Here is a 19,334-nt window from a genome sequence, read left to right as displayed (position 1 = left end):
TCTGTCTCTAAAATCCAGTATCTTCCAAAGTAAATTAAAAAGATAGTAACAGTTTTGATCCAAGACTGCCAAGTTCCTAGAATAAGGCTTAGTTTCTCTCTAGGATATTCCAACTCTAACCTGAAGAAGGCAACATGATTTGTTTCAGGTTACAACAATGCACTTTAACACTTTCTCAGTAGAGAAAAAAGGGGGAGGTTGGGGGAACATAAACTGCTTCAGGCATAGTGGTAATATTTAGAAATAATGTTTCAAAAAGCAGTTCATGTGGAAGATGGCACGAGGAGCTTGTTTGCCACAGGGATCTGAGGTGGATCTCCTGCCTGCACTTACAATTTCAGAACTGGTCTGTAAATACAGGACAGTACACCAATCTCAGTGTGACCATCCAGACATTAACTCTGCTGGTACCTAAATTATAGCCAAAAAAGAAAACATGGGTGTCATTCTTTTCAGATTTAGGGCATAAAACTTGACAAAAAATTTCAGTTAGCCTTAGAAGATGACATTGACAAAATGGGAAAATCTCTTGTAAAAAAGTAAATCTTCTGGTTTTAGAATTTTTCATTCAAGAGACTTAAAACTGCTGGAAATGAAAAATGGAAGAAAAAGTTTGAATCATCCTGATTCCTCTCCAGTCATCATAAGTCATCATTGGAATTCTATTCAAATAAAAATAACTTCTCGAAATATTGAGCCAAGGTTTTGTTTTCTGTTTTTTGTTTTTGTTCTTTTGATCACTCAAGTCATGAAATACAGTCTTCTGCTAAGCCTTTCTTTTTTAAATTTGTGTATTCAAGTGGCATTTTTAGACTTCTCTATGTATCAGATCATCCTAGGATATAATTTCATAGCATTTATGACTCCTTATATTTTTAAAATCCTAAAGTATTTTTTCAAAAATAAACTTATAGTTTTACAATAGTTTTAGATTTACAGAAAGATGAAGATGGTACAGAGAGTTTCCATGTATATAAAACTCAATTTTCCCTATTAACTCCTTACATTAGCATAGTACCTTTGTCACATTTAATGAACCAATATAGAAACACTATTATTAACCAAAGTCCATACTTTATTCAGACTTCCTTAGTTTTTACCAAATCAAATGTTCTTTTTCTCGTCTAGTATCCCACTCAGGGGATACAGATACCATACTACAGTTTAGCCATTTCTCCTTAGGCTACTCTGATCTGTGACTTTTTCTAAACTTTCCTTGTTTTTTGATGATCTTGAAAGTTTTGAGGAGGAGTAGTTAGGCATTTTGTAGAATGTACCTCAGTTGAAAATTGTCTGATATTTTTCTCATGATTAGACTGGGGCTTTGGACTTTGGAGAGGAAGACTCAGAGATAAAGTATCTTTCTCATCACATTATTTCATATACATCTAAAGTACTATTAATTGGAAAAGAAAACTAAAGACATTAACACATTCTCTGATCCATGTTTTCCTCAACAAAATAGATCTATTCAAAATAATCATGCTGGGCTTCCCTGGTGGCGCAGTGATTGAGAGTCTGCCTGCCAATGCAGGGGACATGGGTTCGTGCCCCGGTCCGGGAGGATCCCGCGTGCCGCGGAGCGGCTGGGCCCGTGAGCCATGATCGCTGAGCCTGCGGGTCCGGAGCCTGTGCTCCTCAACGGGAGAGGCCACACAGTGAGAGGCCCGCGTACCGAAAAAAAAAAAAAAATGCTAAAATACAATTTATCATAAATAAACTGTACATAGCAGGATAATACTCTATGGACCCCTATTTTCATTTCTGCAGAATCCTCAAAACCCTCAGTTTCTTATTTAATTAATATAAAATTAAATCTTAGACTTTGATACCCAGTGAAAATTTCTAAGGGAATATCTCCATAACTAATGAATTTTCCATTTCTGCTTATAAAGATATTCTAGTTTAAATGAAGTCATTTGCAGGTATAGACTGCTCAAGCAAATTTTATAATAAAGCTAGAAATTCATCTTAAGGATAGATAGAAAATGTCCTCAAATTCATAGATTTTATGAATCCCAATGTAACATCCTGAACACATTCACTCACAGTAGCTGCTTGTACTGTGAGTAACCTTGATTTTATATGTTCGGGTGACACTGCAAATAGAAATCTAATTTTTAAAATTGGTTCAAATATTTAAATTGGTTCAAATATTTCCATACGTGTAAGAGTTATAAATAGGTCACTAGATTGGGGATGAAATAATAACTCTGGATTACAAATGGCCTTTTAAAACATTGATTAATAGATATTTCTCTTTTTCAGTCAGGAATTTCATGCCCACTGTACTGGGAATAATCTCCACATAAAAGATCTTTATTTTTATATTTTCTTCAAACAAAAGCAAGGGTTATATATTTTTCTGACTTTGCCTTTAAATCAGTAACATTTTACAAAACATATGAAGCTTCCCCATATTTTTGAGACTCAATTTCTTTATCTCTTTTTCTCATTTTGAGATTAACTACAATAGTTTATGTTTTTAAATTACCTTATGGGGAAATGGTATATTAAGGATATAAAACTCAAAAGTTCACTGAGGAATGACTAAGCCTAGTATTATATTGGGATTCTTGGTCAAAAATACATTTCTCAGATATTTACAATGTAATTGATAATAAAATAGTACTCACTAAGAGGAAGTTTCCTCTGTAGTAATATTTGCTGGAAAAGGTGCCACTGATGCTTTTACCTTTAATATAATTTGATTTTGTTTGAATTCTGTTTTCACTTGAAAAAGTAAGCTCTACGTAAGCACATACATGCTGAGCACATTGATGGACGTGGGTGACTTACAGTGTTTGCACAGGGAGCAGTTAAAGTCTGTGATAGATGTTGTTGACCAGTATAATACCTAAGGCTTCGTACAGTACATGTTGTTGACACATGAGATATTTTCATTATTAATGAGTAAGTGACTTTCATCTGGGGTTCGGAAGATAGAAAGAAGTTCTATGAGTAACCTTCAGGGTGCTAATTAGAATGAACTTTTCAGAATACTGTGGTAATCCAAGTGTTAGATAAGGCAGGTGGAAACTCCTGATGGATCCTGTGTTATATTCTGAAGTATTTTAATTTGATTTGTTGAATGAATGAGACCAATGCAAGGTAAAAAGAAGAAAGCATTACAATTAATATATTTTAAAATAGATTTTATTTTTTAGAGCAATTTTAGCTTTACAGCAAAATTGAGCAGAAAGTACAGAAATTTCCTATATCCCCCCCACCCCAACATATGTACAGCCTCCCTCACTATCAAAATTCTGCACCAGATGGTACATTTGCTACAATGAATGATCCTACTCTGACGCATGATAATCACCCAAAGTCCATAGTTTACCTTAGAGTTCACTCTTTTTTTTTTTTTTTTTTGCGGTACGTGGGCCTCTCACCGCAGTGGCCTCTCCCGTTGCGGAGCATAGGCTCCGGGAGCGCAGGCTCAGCGGCCATGGCTCACGGGCCCAGCCGCTCCGCGGCATGCGGGATCTTCCCGGACCGGGGCACGAACCCGCGTCCCCTGCATCGGCAGGCGGACTCAACCGCTGCGCCACCAGGGAAGCCCTAGAGTTCACTCTTGATGTTGTAACTTCTGTGGGTTTAGACAAGTGTATGACATGTATCCATCCTTATAGCGTCATACAGAAGAGTTTTACTGCCCTAAAAATCCTCTGTGTTCCACCTATTCATCCTTCCCTCTCCTGCAACCCCTGGCAACCGGTGATCCTTCTACTGGCTCCATAGTTTTGCCTTTTTCAGAATGTCATATAGTGGGACTCATACATTATGTAGTCTTTTCAGACTGGTTTCTTTCACTTAGTCATATGCATTTAAGTTTCCTCCATGTCTTTCCATGGCTTAATAGCTCATTTCTTTTAGTGCTGAATAATATTCTATTGTCTGGATGTAGCACAGTTTATTTCTCCATTCACCTACTGAAGGACATCTTAGTTGCTTCCAAGTCTTGGCAATTGTGGATAAAGTGGCTATAACTAAGCAAATAATTTTTTAAAGAAAGCTTCTGATCACTACTTGCGCTAAGATAGTTTTGGGCCATGATGTTGACAATGATGATGCTTGCATATTTTCAAGTAATTTACATAATAACGTAAAAATTTTTTCTGCCGCTAACTTCACACTGTATACTTTTCAGAGCCTACTGAGTTCAGTATTGTTAATGCTGTCCCATTTTGCATTCTTAGTGATAGTATATTCAGGTGTCCATTTGCTTTTTTTTCTGACTTGGTATTTTCTCATATTAGAACTGTGGTTCTCAACCAGGGGCTAGTTCCCTACCCCACCCCCAGGGGACATTGAGAAACTTTGGTTACCCCACTGGCATCTATTGGATAGAGGCCAGGGATGCCGTTAAACATGCTGCAACGCATAGGACATTCCCCATAAGAAAGAATTTTCTGGCTGAAAATTTCCATCGTGCTGAATTTGGGAAGTCTTGATTTTGAAATTTGGTTCACGTCCAGTTCCTCACTCATCCGTGCATTTGGCTGTTTTGTTGACATTGGCAAATCATCCCAATTGTACTTTTTTTTTTTTTTCTCCTTCAGGTGTGGTACCCTGAAGAGCCTAAAGATAAATAGCAAAGATGTTTTCACATCAAATGGACTCACGAGAGCTTTACTGATTCCAGTAGAGCAGTAGTTCCTCACACTGGACACCCACTATTGTACATACAGATATAGTTGGCAAGAGCAAGGCCTGAGCATCTCTTTCTCAGATTTGCCAGATGATCCTAACGTGTGGCCGCAGGTGGAAAGCACTATCAGAGGCTGTGCACCCTCAGTGCATGTCCATCCAGTGAGACTGCTTGAGGACAGTATCTCTAAGCCTGGAGCTATTTCTGCCTTTGATGAAATCTAAAGCTGTTTCCTTTTTTTTTTTTTTTTTACACTCTTTCCTTTTGCTGTTCAAGTGGGGACATGATTGAGTCGATACTCTTTAAATCCATTCACAATGAGGAAATGTCATTGAAAACATAATTATTGTGAAATGAGGGGGCTCTGAGTTAAGATTTAGCTAAGTCCTTTTATATCCTGTGTCTCGAAACATTAATGAGAAAGGGACCTTATAGACAGTAACCTGAGTGGAACCCAACAGTATACGTTTGGTATATGTTTGCATAGATCCATTTTGTTCACTAAAGGTTGGGTCTGCCTCATGCCTGAATTTGTTCATTATATCATAACATTCCATTTGGTATGTGGCTTATTTTTTCAGTGTTTACATAGTTCATAGACTCAGAGACTTGGGAGTCAGGGTCAGCTGGCTCTTTTTCAGCAGGGCTGCTAAATTCTAAGATGTTATTTTTACCCTGATTGGTGCACATCTGCTAAAGTTGCCCAGAAAGCCTGTAGCTCAACAAAGTCTGATTTTCTTAGACATCAAGCCTAAGTTCATAGGAGTTCAGACGAAAAACGAATTACCTTTTACAAGTCATTCTCCAGTTAAATACACTGGATTCTCAATAGCTACGTAAGCAAGGATTAATCATCTATTTTAGCCTTCTTTCAAAGGTTATAAAAACCTTGTCTGCCGCAGTTCTATATTTCAACCTCCCGTCTAAATTTCTAACAATGATTAGAATATCCAGGTTGAGATCAAAGCAATAATTACATGTTTCTTTTAAAATTTTAAGCCACTAAGAAGTAATTCACAGCAATTTTGTTGAATTTAATACTAACCATCAACAAATGTATTTTGAGTAAAAACAAAAACAAAACAAGAAATAGGATAACAAGAAGATGCTATTGTGAAAGTCATTTGCATGTTCTGATGAAACGGTACTCAAATAATGATGTGATAATGAGATTGCTGGATACTAATTATGAATCTGGCACTCAGTCCCTATCATTTAATGGTGGCTTTTTTTACCATCGCAGATCAACAAGTTAACTAATCTAAACCAAACCAAGGAAATTTTACTGAGATTTTTTTTCTTTGTGAGTTAGGAGGAAATGGTCAGCATTTTAATATGTGAGTGATATATTAAACAATGGCCGAAATAAGAAAAGCCACTGAGCCTACTTTATATGTCAAACTTCCACAAGACCCATCCTTCCCTCCTTTCTTATAAACAGGGCCACAGCTGTTGAATTTAGAAAGTAAAATTCCTTGCTGTTCAAGGCAATAAACACCAAATGCAACGTAAATAGGTTAGTCTGTCCATACCTCACCTTTAGAAATGAAAAATAATTTTTTGCTGAATCAAACAACTTTCTCTCTTGGGATTTCTTCCTAAGTTAAGATTTACCGTGGACCATGTTTACTGTTAAGTGATTTCATATCTGAGCCCTGTGAGAGAAGTCTGCTAATTTCCAGTTTGTGAATGAGGAGGTGACTCTGAGCCTTAAGTGAGATGTCAGTGATCCAGTCCTCTGATGTCAAGTCCAGGGTTATTTTATTTCTTCCAGTTTTTATTTGTTTGTTTTCACTAAACTCCCCAAACAGATATTGCAGAGTTAAATTTCAGAAAGTGTTTCATCTGAATAGATGTTAATAAAGGAAAAAATAAGATTTTCAAAATCAGAAGAATTTTTCAAATGCTCAGAAATTGTTCTAATAAGAGTAGCTTATTGAAGATACAGAGAACAGACTGATGGTGGCCAGAGGTGGTGGTCAAAATGGGTGAAGGGGGTCAAAAGGTACAAACTTCCAGTGATGAAATAAGTAAGTCCTGGGGATGTCATGTACAGCATGGTGGTTATAGTTAATAATGCAGTATTATATATTTGAAAGTTGCTAAAAGAGGAGATCTTAAAAATTCTCATCACACACACACAAAAATTCATAACTATGTCTGGTGACAGATGGTAACTAGACTTATTGAGGTGATCATTTCACAATATATACAAATATCCAATCATTATGTCGTACACCTGAAACTAATATAATATTATGTATCAATTATACCTCATTTTTTAAACAAAGTAGCTTATTTATTTATTTAATGCTCAGACAGCAGAATGCATATCTGTCACATTTCTAGTGCAAAGCTAGAAATAATTTATGATAATCATGAGATATTTTATTACATACAGAGAATTTTTACCTGGAATCACACTTGATCAATTTAAGTAATTCGTCAGTCTTAGTAATTATCAGACTCTAAGCGAAACATAAAATAGGAAGATAGACTTATATTTTTAGCATCTTCAATTTGGATACTCTAGTGACCGTGAACTGCTGCCCCCTGAAATGTAACTGCTAGGTACTCCAATTCAAAAGTAAAGTCTGCTGTGTCTTAGAACAAAAGTTATGCACTAGTCGTCATGAAAAACATTTTCTCACAGCAAAGATTTACTCTGTAACGTTCAGCTTTACTGCCGTGCCATAACATTATGGCAAATAGGAGTCAGAACTGTGGTTTAAGAGTCACTCCTTTCATTGCCTTGTCGAGTAGCAGCAGCACCATGTTTCAGAGGGCTCCACGCCGCTTTGAGTGTAAACCTATTGAATGCTACGTCCCATCCTGCAGTGAATAGCACCTACAAAAGAAGCTTTTGAAAAATCCCGTGGGACAGAAAGAAAAACAAGATAGAGAGGACGAAGCCAAAAGCACACTGATTACTGTCCCATGGGTTCCGAGTTACTAGCTCCCTCCAGAGAACTGGGTCTGGAGCGGCCATATCATGTTCATTGTTCCTGAGACTGTCAATTAGCCTGGAGAGCTACAATTGTGAATAATGAAAATGTTAATAAACAGGGCTTTTTCCACTCCAAGGCGTTCCGTTAACAAGATTTCTTCAGTTTTGGGGTGGTTTCCAAACTTTCTAGAGTCTTTCTCCTTGAGTGGGAGCCCTCTTTGAATAACTTTCCCAGACTGAAGAAGTCCTCATTCTTTTTATTTTCTCCAAACGTGAAACGAAGCCTAATTTCCTTATTGCGTAGGGTCCTATCATTCAGGCAGATATATATATTTGATGGTAGAGTAGTAACCACAGTAATACTATCTAGAATAAAAACTAGCTAATACTTTGTCTGGGCTTCTTATGTGCCAGATTCGATGCTGAATGCCTTTCCCATATCATCTCATTCCAGCCTCTCTACAATCCTGCAGTGGTTGTAATTGTAGATTACAATTGTGATTGTAATTGTAGATCAATTTATGAGGTATTCTCTTGCAGAGGCAGACACAGAGACATAAAGAGCAGCCTAGACTCGGTCCAGCCCAGGAGTCTGTGCCTTTAATCAATGTGCTCTAAGGCCCCTGTTATTGCTAAATAAATGTGACATTTAGGCTGGGGACACTGTAAGTGAGTGGCATATCAATTGATGTTTGGTCAGTCAATCAATCAGTCAATCAGAGGTAAAATTAATATGCATGAAAGAAGACTTAGATTTAAAGTTTACAGAAGTCATTAAAAAAGAGTAGAAGTACACACTAATATTATATACTAAAATGACTTGCGAATCATCATATCTAGAATGTTAAATGTAAACACAATTAAGTAGCTTAAATATTTATGATATAAAATCGTGCCCATTTAGTTGTAACATAAAGTTATTGACAAGGTTTTAACTCACTGTGCAGAATCCCCTGTGAATTTACCAGTTAATGTTTTCTAAAGTTTAAAAAATGTGCGGTGAGATCTTTAAGATAAATACATGAACGAAACAGGCATCAAGATGCAGCTCGATGGTCTCTTCCTTTGCACATCAGAAGCTCAGTTTTCTGGCAGGTTTCTTCCCGTTCCCCATGATATTCACCATCTCTCAGCTTCCCAGGTTGCAGTGCCTACCTGGGTTGTAATCATTCAGACCTTTGATATTGAGCTGTGTAAGTTAAGCATAAAATTCTTCTTTTCCGGTAGATGATGTGTTTTCTGTCTCGACTTCTCTCTTGCAGTTTATTATGCTGACATACCTTTTCATGCTGGCCTGGCTGGGAGTCACGGCGTTCACCTCGCTGCCAGTTTACATGTACTTCAACCTGTGGACCATCTGCCGAAACACCACCTTAGTGGAGGGAGCGAATCTCTGCCTGGACCTTCGTCAGTTTGGTAGGTGGATCTCTGGCTCATGTGGTTTCTCCCAAATAACTGCCTCTAAAATAGTGTAAATCACTGTGGAGCCATCATTGCCTCTTCTATCAAAGAGACAGATGTATCAGAGTCTTCACGTTTAAGTCATTCTTTCGGAAACAAGTAGGCATTTCAGAGTGACTGGAAGTTGATTTCACAACATGAACCCGCAAGCATGTGTATGTGAACAGGCTGTCAGGTTGTGTTTCCTGGTGTTGGCAAGTTATCATTTTGATTTTCCTGTCGTGATTCCTGTGAACTTTTCCTACTCAGTGTGATGTTTGCATAGTATTTTCATTCTCTCATGATAAACTATACAATCTGTGAAGTCTGCTATGAAGGTCATCTAAGAAATATGTACTTCCTCGTCTTCTGAAATAGGGCAAAAAACAAAACAAAACACCTTAGCATTTCATAATAACAAAATCAAAAAATGTTAAATAAATCAGTAGTCCTCTTTGGTTATTTTTATTTAGGCCTAAAACCTCACATCATAATAATACTTTCTTATGTAGATAGGGACTTACAATGTGTAGACCCTATTCTGAATGGTTTGTATATGTTGACATGTTTTAATTCTTACAATAATTAAATATGGCAGACACTGTTATCCTCTTTATAAATGACAAAATTGAGGAAGCAGGAGATTCAATTACCTGCCCAAGGCGATACAGCTAGTAAGTGACAGAGCCAGGATTCACCCCCAACTAGCTTCAGTCTTTTCTTAGCTAGAAATTAACTGCCTCTCCTGTCAAAACAAGTACTGAACTATGAACGTGTAGAGTCTAATCTCACCTAACCTGTTTAGAATTCTATCCCATCATTTGTAAAAACATGGGGGCTACAGAATTTATAAAAGATATGCAAATTCACAGGCTCAAAGGGACCTTTTTTCACAACACAGCTATTAAAATCTAAAGAACGTTCTAAATGTTTTTCTCTAATGGGGGTTTCCTCATACTTCAGGCAAGTGGGAAACATTTCAGTAGATGGTATGTGCAAGCCTGTGGCTCTTAAGGTTATACTGTAGACAGATTGTAGGGTACAGATAGAACTAGTCTATCCCCAGCTAGCCGTGTGTTCCAAAAGTGTGGCCTGCCCACCCTCTTGTCAGAAGGAGTCCCCAGCCCCCATTGTCTGGCCCAAATGAAAAGCAGGATGATCTGCTCTGTGCATGAGGTTCTTGGCAAGAAGATGATGGAGGGAATGTGGACAGCTCTTCCACTGGGGAGGTTTTAACTTCAGAATCACGTCCCACGTAAACACAGGAAAAGGAAACGTCGGCCCCAGCTGCTGGATGCAGGTCACTGGAAAATACCTGCTTGGAAAACCACGGCCCTGACTTCAGTAACCACCACCACACATACTACAATGTCTTCCTTTAATTCTGCTGATCTGAAAACTTAAGATTGGAAAAGATGTGACTAGTGTCACAGAGAGGGTTGCCAGGTAGATTACAGGACTCCCAGTTAAGTTTGAGTTTGAAATAAACAAGCAATATTTTTTTTAGTCCAGTATGTCTCAAATATTATACGGGACCTAATTCCAGTAAGTGTAAAGCATGACTATGATTAAAGCTGCTCTTTGAATCTTAGCACTGTTTACAACATAGTTACCAGGATTTACGCAAGTTTAGCTTTTCTTTGTGACATGGAAGGGAAGGCACTTTTCAGATGTCATGAAACCTTTTACATCAGCCTTAAAGGCTTTCTGTTTGCTCTTAACACAGAATCTACCGCCTGGATAGCACTTATTTACCCTCCAGATAATAGGTCCTTAACAGGAATGCTGAATGTTCATATACAATCAAGTTATAAACAAGGGGCATCAGAATAGAAAAGAACGTTCACTCCCCAAAATGTGGATTATGACGGGTACAGACAGAGACAACAGAATGTCCTGATAGATTGTATGTGGGGTTGAGAGAAAAAGAAGATTCAAGAAAGAATTCGTTTTTTGAGCAACTGGAAGGATGGATTAGCTATGAGATGAGACGGGAAAGCCAACCAGAAGAGCTTACTCAGGAGTGGGGCAGGTGAGGGAGAAGATCAAAAGTTCAGTTTTGACAATGTTAATTTTTAGATGCTTATTAGACATCTCAACAGAGTTGTCAAGTAGGAAATTGGATATATGGGTGTCAATTTCAGGAGAGTAGTATGGGCCTGGCTATATGGATTTAGGAGTCTTGATAATGTTTGAAGTCTTTAAAAGCTCTGAGACAGGATGAGATCAGCAAAGGAGACAGATGACTGAGGACTGAACACTGGGAAGCACCAATGAAAGGGGTCCTAGCGGAGAGGAGGAACCAGACAGAGATGCTGAGAGGGAGAAGCCGATGAGAGCAGAAAGGCAAAAACAAGAGACTGTAGAGTTTGGAACCCAAGTGAAGAGACCATGAAGGATGCAGAAGTCATCACCTGCCTCCAGTTCTGCTGACTGGCAAGTACAAGGAGAACCGAGAATTCGTCTTCCGCTTTCACCATTTGGAGGGTATGGGTGACCTCTATAAGAAAAATTTCCATGGAGGATCGGGGTGAATTTGACTAGAAAGGGTTTAAGCGGAAATGGAAAGAAAGAAATTGCAGACTGAGCAAAGGCAACACTTCCTGGAAGTTTTGCTGTGAATGTGAATAAAGAAATGGGTGAGGAAATGTACGCGCAGCCAAGGTATTCCACGTGAATGAATGAAATCTGTAATCGATCAACGTGGAGAAAGATGGCCTTTCCTGGGAAGCTTTCTCACTAATGATGGTTCACTAGTCACATCTTCTGGAGGTTCTTTTTTACCCCCGCTTAGAGCTGTCTTGGCAAAAAGGGAAGGTCGCAGAGAGGGATCTCTGCATTCGAGGTACTGCAAGTAGATTTTTTTTAACTGAAATAATTGCCCAAACTCTTGGCCAAGCAGGACGGTAGCAGCTCCACAGAGATGGTCAGGGGATGGTGCGCCTCAAAGCTAAGAAGGTGTGTATATACGTACATATTAAAACTCAATAATGTGTGCATATATTATTATGCAGCAAGTGCTAAACGCTTAGGTATTAGTTTGCCCAGAACTTGTGAATTTTTCTGCTCATGTATATATGTGTTCAACACTTCAGTAGTTCTCCAAACAAAATCAAAGACCCATTTTAGGATGAACTTGATCACTTCTCTAACATGAGGACTGTGGCAGCGTATCACCTATGTGCTTGTTAAAAATGCAGTACTCCTGGCAAACAGTCACAGATTCTGATTTAACAGTCCTGTGGTGGAGTCCAGAGATACGTATCTGTGATAGCTCCCCAGGAGATGCTGATGCAGTCGGTCCATAAACCAACTGGAGCAAGGGTAAATAGTAGTGAAATTGTAGCTTTTTATTTCCCCTTACTAATAGCACTGTTTTCAGAATTAGCAGAGAAAAACTGCTCCTTTGGGCAATACATTTTATAGACTAACAGAGGCTTTGTACCAGCAGAACACTTTTATTTATTTATTTGCGGTACGCGGGCCTCTCACTGTTGCGGCCTCTCCCGTTGCGGAGCACAGGCTCCGGACGCGCAGGCTCAGCGGCCATGGCTCACGGGCCCAGCCGCTCCGCGGCATGTGGGATCTTCCCGGACCTGGGCACGAACCCGCGTCCCCTGCATCGGCAGGCTGACTCCCAGCCACTGCGCCACCAGGGAAGCCCTGATGCCTATACCATGACATTAATGGACCAAACCAATGAAGTAGCTACAATTGAATATGAAGATTCTGGTGGCTAGATTCCATTGAATTCAGATTGAAAATGTTTTTAATTGCTTGAGGCCTAAATAGTCTTGATCTTTCATTCAGTTTTTTCATAATTATTGTCAAGCAATGAAAGCTTGTAACAATTTTTGTTACAATATAACAAAATGAAACTTGCTTAGATTTTATCAGCTCAAGTTTCTTTTTCTCTCTCTGGGAGCTTGAAGACATTTATAATGCTAAACTGTAATTTTCTCCATGTTGCAGGGATTGTGACAATTGGAGAGGAAAAGAAAATTTGCACTGTCTCGGAGAATTTCCTGAGGATGTGTGAATCCACTGAGGTGAGTGTTTTCACAGCCTTTAATTTTGTCAGAATTTGAGGTTCATTTCGTTATTTGAGGAATATATAATTAAATCGACATTGAGTTTCCCCCTCTTTCTTTCAGAGGCAAGGTCACATCCAGTGATGTTGTGCAGAGGGACTAGAAAATAAATATGAGATACTCTGCATATTTCGATAAAAATCATAATTTTTTTTCTAGAAACTGTCATTTTAATGAAAGTTGAAAAATCATAAAGTTATATTTTAAAGGATATAACATAGCCTTCTGTGGTTATACTGTTACTGGAAACCATGATTATTAATCATGATTTCATCTTTAAAATGAAATTATATTAAAATGGTACAGTTGCAAAGATTTAAATAACTTGCAGGAGAAAAGATACTGTAATAATGTTTTTGGTGAAGTGATTTTTCACGGGTGCACTTCTGTTAAAGGTGAACAGAGTTCTTATTTGTAAGGCAGCAGGCATCCTTATCTCTCTTCTGTTGTAACCCTGATGTTCATTCTGTTTCTCTTTGGTTTCCTTTGCAGCTGAACATGACCTTCCACTTGTTCATCGTGGCCCTTGCTGGAGCTGGGGCTGCAGTCATCGCTATGGTAAGACCTCAATCTTGGTGTTGCACTTTGCCTGTAGAGACGATAACTTACCTCTAATGTCTGAAGTCTATACAAATCATATGTATTTTAATATAAGTAAAAAAAAAATGTGGAGGAGAATGGGCAAATAAATAAGTGAAAAACAAGGCTTAATCTAAAGAAGGATTATCATTACAATAGACCTAATATTTGGTAATCAGTTGAAGAATTCAGACACTCCATAATATTGGTAACACTAACCAAAATAAGTAGCATTTTAGATATGAGTCTACTATTAACATAAAAAATCATTTCTTTAGCATATAAGTATGTATCAGTGGGATAGTCAAGTAATTTAATCAATTCCTTGACTTATATTATCCTTTTTTCCTCCTTAAATCAGAACATATAAAAGCCACACTGAGTCACTTAGGAAAAAAGGATTCATTTATTTCTCCCCACATAAACCTTGGTAGTCTCGTGTCGTGTCTTCTGTATCTAACTTTCTTCAGAAATATTAAGAACGAGTCCTGAAAGTCAGGCTTTTACTGAGTTTTGAGGACCTACAATGTGCTAGACACCGTCCCTTCTTTGTAACTCACCGTGAATTCCGGTTTGTTCAAGGGAATGCCAAGTGGCAACAATGAACAATGTACTCTGCACATCAGTCAGAGCTTTTGCAGCCCAGGTCCTCAGTCCTTGTGTCCTAGAATATAAGTAGCATAGAGCTCTAGAAGGTGCCCAGTAAACTCACCCATGGTATAGCCAGTTCAATACGCAAAAATGATGAGTTAATTCTTATTCATTTTCTTATTGGTATACATCTCTTTCCTGTATCATTGTGTCAAAATTGTTTTGTTAATTTCTTTCTGCTGTCCATTGACTGCCTTAACATACTACAGTAGTCACCATTTAGAATTGACCTTGGATTCTTTATGTCCATCCCTACTTTTCTAGAACCAGCCTACCTCCTGTTTTGACTAATCAAAACTTTAACGTTCTTCAAAAATAGAACTACCATATGACCCCGGAGCTCTACTCCTGGGTATATATCCAGAAAAAAAAACAACACTAGTTCAAAAAGATACATACCCCAGTGTTCATAGAAGAATTATTTACAATTGCCAAGACATGGAAGAAACCTAAGGGTCCATCAACAGAAGAGTGGTTAAAGAAGATGTGATACATATATATATATAATGGAATACTACTCAGCCATGAAAAAGAAGGGAATCTTGCCATTTGCAGCAACATGGATGGACCTGAAGGGCATTATGCTAAGTGAAATAAGTCAGTCAGAGAAAGACAACCACTGAATGACATCACTTATATGTGGAATCTAAAAAGTACAACAAACTAGTGAAAATAGCAAAAAAGAAACAGACTCACAGATATAGAAAACAAACCAGCAGTTACCAGTGGGGAGAGGGAAGGGAGGAGGGGAAACATAGGGGTAGGAGATTAAGAGGTACAAACTGGGCTTCCCTGGTGGCGCAGTGGTTGAGAGTCCGCCTGCCGGTGCAGGGGACACCCGTTCGTGCCCCGGTCCAGGAAGATCCCACATGCCGCGGAGTGGCTGGGCCCGTGAGTCATAGTCGCTGAGCCTGCGCGTCCGGAGCCTGTGCTCTGCAATGGGAGAGGCCACAACAGTGAGAGGCCCGCATACCGCAAAAAAAAAAAAAAAAAATAGAGGTACAAACTATTATGTATAAAATAAGCTACAAGGATATATTGTACAACACAGGGAATATAGCCAAATTTATAATAACTATAAATGGAATAAAACCTTTAACAATTGTGGATCACTATACTGTACATAATATAGAATATGAACTATACTTCCATAAAAAATTTTAGTGTTCTATTTTACTAAATTATGGATAAAAATAATGCCTACCCTTTAGGGGTTTCCCTGGTGGTGCAGTGGTTGAGAGTCCGCCTGCCGATGATGCAGGGGACACGGGTTCATGCCCCGGTCCAGGAAGATCCCACATGCCGTGGAGTGGCTGGGCCCGTGAGCCATGGCCACTGAGCCTGCGCGTCCGGAGCCTGTGCTCCGCAATGGAGAGGCCACAACAGTGAGAGGCCTGCGTACCGGAAAAAAAAAAAAAAAATGCGTACCCTTTAAAACTCAGAGAAAGTATATACCTGACAACTTAGTTTCTTTTTCCTATTCGTCCATCAAAATTCATCATTTCGAAAACTACTTTTTCTCTCTCATAGACTACGAGGGAGGGAAAGAAAGAAAAACAAATAAGTGATCTCATTGTTCAGTCTATTCAGGAAAAATCAGGAGCTTCCTTTTTGAACAGGGCACTATTCTAGCTATTATGAACGTATATAAATATTCATGATTCGTATGACACAGTGCTTGCTTTCTTGTAGTTGGCAACATAAAATTCATTGTGCAAAATTCACTGTATGGAAAACTAACTTGTTAATTAAATCTACAGGTTTATTTTGGGGTTTCCATGAGCCCTCTTCCCGTTGCACTGTGGGCAATATATCATCTCATTAATTCAAGTTCACTGGACTCCATTGTATGTGAGACTGTTTCCCACAGTGGATTAGAAAACATAAATACATAAACATGAAATGTATAGTCTGGGTTTGAGTAAATGAGGACAAAAGGACAGGAAACATCACATAAAGATTAAAAATATTGAATTAAGACCCTTGGGTACTTCAGAGTTGAAAGAGAAGGAAGATACTGAAAAAAGGGAGCTGAGAAGACAGTGTCATAGTTGGAGGATTGAGGAAGGAATATATTGTATTTATATTCTTTGTGTTACAGCAGAAATCTTCATTCCATTTTGTTAATGAACATATTCTATATAAGTATATAATTAGAATATTTCTTTCCTGATAGCAAGGTGTAATGAAGACACAGAACAGACTTCCAGTATAAATTATCTTTGTCTTTGATTAGGTCCACTACCTTATGGTTCTGTCTGCCAACTGGGCTTATGTGAAAGATGCCTGCCGGATGCAGAAGTATGAGGACATCAAGTCGAAGGAGGAACAGGAACTTCATGATATCCACTCTACTCGCTCCAAAGAGCGGCTCAACGCATACACATAAACAGCGCCTTCCCGTCCTTTCCACCATTCAGATGCATTGGTGATTATCTAAGGGCCATCCAACCATCCAACCTTTCGAAAAAGAAAATGAAAGTGCTTCTCATCAATGATATGGAGGGTGACTTATGAATCACCTGAATACAGTTCTTTGTTGTTTAGCACTTAATTTCCTAATTTGTTAAATTGGTGTAATCAGAGCTCTCCTACAAGCTCCTATCCAGCCTTTTTTTTTCTTTTTTAAATTTCTCAAACTCATTTAATAATTCTGTAAGATCAAAGAGACTAACATTGTCAAATGCAGAGATTTCTTTGATTTTTAACCACTTCCATGTGTTATACATTATACCTTTTGCATTATTTCTTATGTTTTGAAAAGAAAAATAGCTTTTTATACTTTTTAGTTTTGATTTCGGTAACTAGTTTAACTACAGGTAACCTTCAAAGGGACCATTGTACATTATGAACGATAGACAGAGATGATATCATGATGACCCGAAACATGCAAATCTTGTCTGAAGATCAGTGGCCACGTTGCTATAGGCCCTGGTTAATGTTTTCATCAATCTAAGGTGCAATTTCTAAATTTGTAAGAGTAGGTTTAAAAAAAAAAGTGCTTCTTATCTTTGTTAACATTGTATTTTTTCTTGATGTACTTAAAAGGCATTACTCTCTGATGACTCATGTTTCTGTCGTGAGCATGTAGAAACAATAATGCTTATGCATGGCTACTTACCTTTTTAAGATTGTGACACCAGGCTTACCTTTTAAAGTTTAGTATAGAGACTGTTTTAACGGAAATAACTACTGTGGACTATTGGCAAATGATCTCTTTGTGATTTAAGCAGTGGCTGGATTGGAACTTTTAATATGTTAATGTGGGACATTAATTACCTTTATGAAGGTGGTGTATTAAAAATAAGCACACTAACCCCTCTGAAGTTGTTTTACCTACTTTAAAAAATTTTAATGGATTGCACCTCTGTAAACTATCCCTCAAATTGTGTATGATATATTTGAAAAGGTTTCCATTAATACAATAGCTTTGCTTGCAGCCTTCCAATCTATGTCGGTTTACCTGTAGTGTTTTTTAAAGTGTGGTCAGAGGCCACTATACAATGTATCCTTTTGAAGTGTAGTGATATATTTGTGTTTTTATTTCCAGTAAGTCATTTTAACCAAATGTTCATTCGTATTCATTTATAAGACGTACCTATATCAAAAGAATAAAAAAAAGCAATCAGTATTATTGGACCAAATTTGGTGTTTGTTTTAACCTTAACTCTTCTTTCGGTTATTTCTAATGCTACAAGAATGCTGTAAAGTGTCTTTTAAAATGATATAGCCTGACGAGACTTTGCTGTCAGTGTAAAAACTAGGTAGTATTGTGCACTGATTTGACCATTGTGAAATCTTTTCTCAGTGTAAGTGCATTTCTAATAAAATTTATTGAGTGAAACAATCTTTGTACAATGACTAGTCATGCATCATCCATAATTTTACAAGTTCTTGTAGTAGGAAGGGGGGTATTACTAGCTTATCTGTGGCATGATTATGCATTCTGTAGTATTATTTAATTAATTTGGGGTTTTGCTTCTTTTTTTTTTACACTTAGATTATCTTACTGGTTCAACATTTTTCTGATATATGCAGTATTACAGATATTCAGCAAAAGTATTAATGGGCTTCTTTAAATTCTATATTGTAGTGTTTCGGTTCTGTGTCTTAATAGTTTGTGATGATTTTTAAAACTGTCTTTTAAACTTATGTAATGATGTTGATGTTTTTGGCGCTTTTTTTTTTTCTGGTATTAGAGTTTGTATTTTCACAAAGAGTGCTTTGTAGCAGGCATTACAATTAATCTGTTTTGTACATAAATGTGCCAACAGCTTGATGGTGGCGTTTTTGAAATGTAGAACAAAGTGCTTGCAAAATGTAATAAATACACTTGTGTACTTTGTGTACTTATTATTAGTTTCTGCAGTGTTTCTTTTTTGTTTTTTTCTTTCTTGTTTTGTTTATTCCTCTTTCTTATGTGTGTGCATTCTTTCCAATGCAGTAGACGCTATTTCTTTCAGATGCTTATTGCCTCGGTTGAGCTGACCTGATACTTCAAAAGGCAATGAAAATTCTGTGCATGAACCATACGATGGGGATGCTGAGTGGGGAGAGGGTGGAATGGAGACTGTGGAGGTCATTTCATTTAGCAGATGATAACGATTCCCAGTTTATGCTATTTCCTTGCCTAATGTTTATTGTTTTGTGTTTTCTTTAGTGCTTCGTAAACTAACAGAGAAACTAAAAAGACTAGTGCAATTCAGAAAGAAAAATGATTCTTGGTTGGCTTCAAAATTTCAAGGTGAGAGCAATGGAATGAAAAAAAAATTTTTTTCCAGAGTTTTTGTTTGTTTTGGATGTAATTCCTTCTGGCCAAACCAGAAGGAATGGCAATTTTAAAATAATAATCTAAAAAAACTTAATTTTTATAAGGCCTAAGGAATTATATTAGCCTTCAGTTATTTTTGTATTATTATAAATGACGACTTGGAAATTTCATAGACTTAGGTTGCTGATATCTACAATAATT

At 37.7% G+C, this 19,334-nt stretch overlaps 1 protein-coding gene across 8 annotated transcripts in view; it reads left to right on the top strand.

The window, feature by feature from the left end:
• GPM6A (glycoprotein M6A) overlaps positions 1-18,715 on the top strand; it is a 287,922-nt gene extending 269,207 nt beyond the window's left edge. For all 8 annotated transcript variants that reach the window (XM_049704160.1, XM_033407804.2, XM_049704162.1 and 5 more), the window contains exons 4-7: positions 8,864-9,017; positions 13,014-13,090; positions 13,625-13,690; positions 16,599-18,715. In XM_049704160.1, coding sequence (XP_049560117.1) covers positions 8,864-9,017; positions 13,014-13,090; positions 13,625-13,690; positions 16,599-16,751 — 450 coding nt within the window. In that variant the 3' untranslated portion in view covers positions 16,752-18,715. The remainder of the gene's footprint in view (positions 1-8,863; positions 9,018-13,013; positions 13,091-13,624; positions 13,691-16,598) is intronic.
• Positions 18,716-19,334: the final 619 nt, after the last annotated feature.

Source organism: Orcinus orca, chromosome 21 (genome assembly GCF_937001465.1).
Source record: "Orcinus orca chromosome 21, mOrcOrc1.1, whole genome shotgun sequence".
Classification (NCBI taxonomy): domain Eukaryota; kingdom Metazoa; phylum Chordata; class Mammalia; order Artiodactyla; family Delphinidae; genus Orcinus; species Orcinus orca.
The sequence above is the reverse complement of the archived record's forward strand: the minus strand, read 5'-3'. Positions and strand labels throughout refer to the sequence as shown.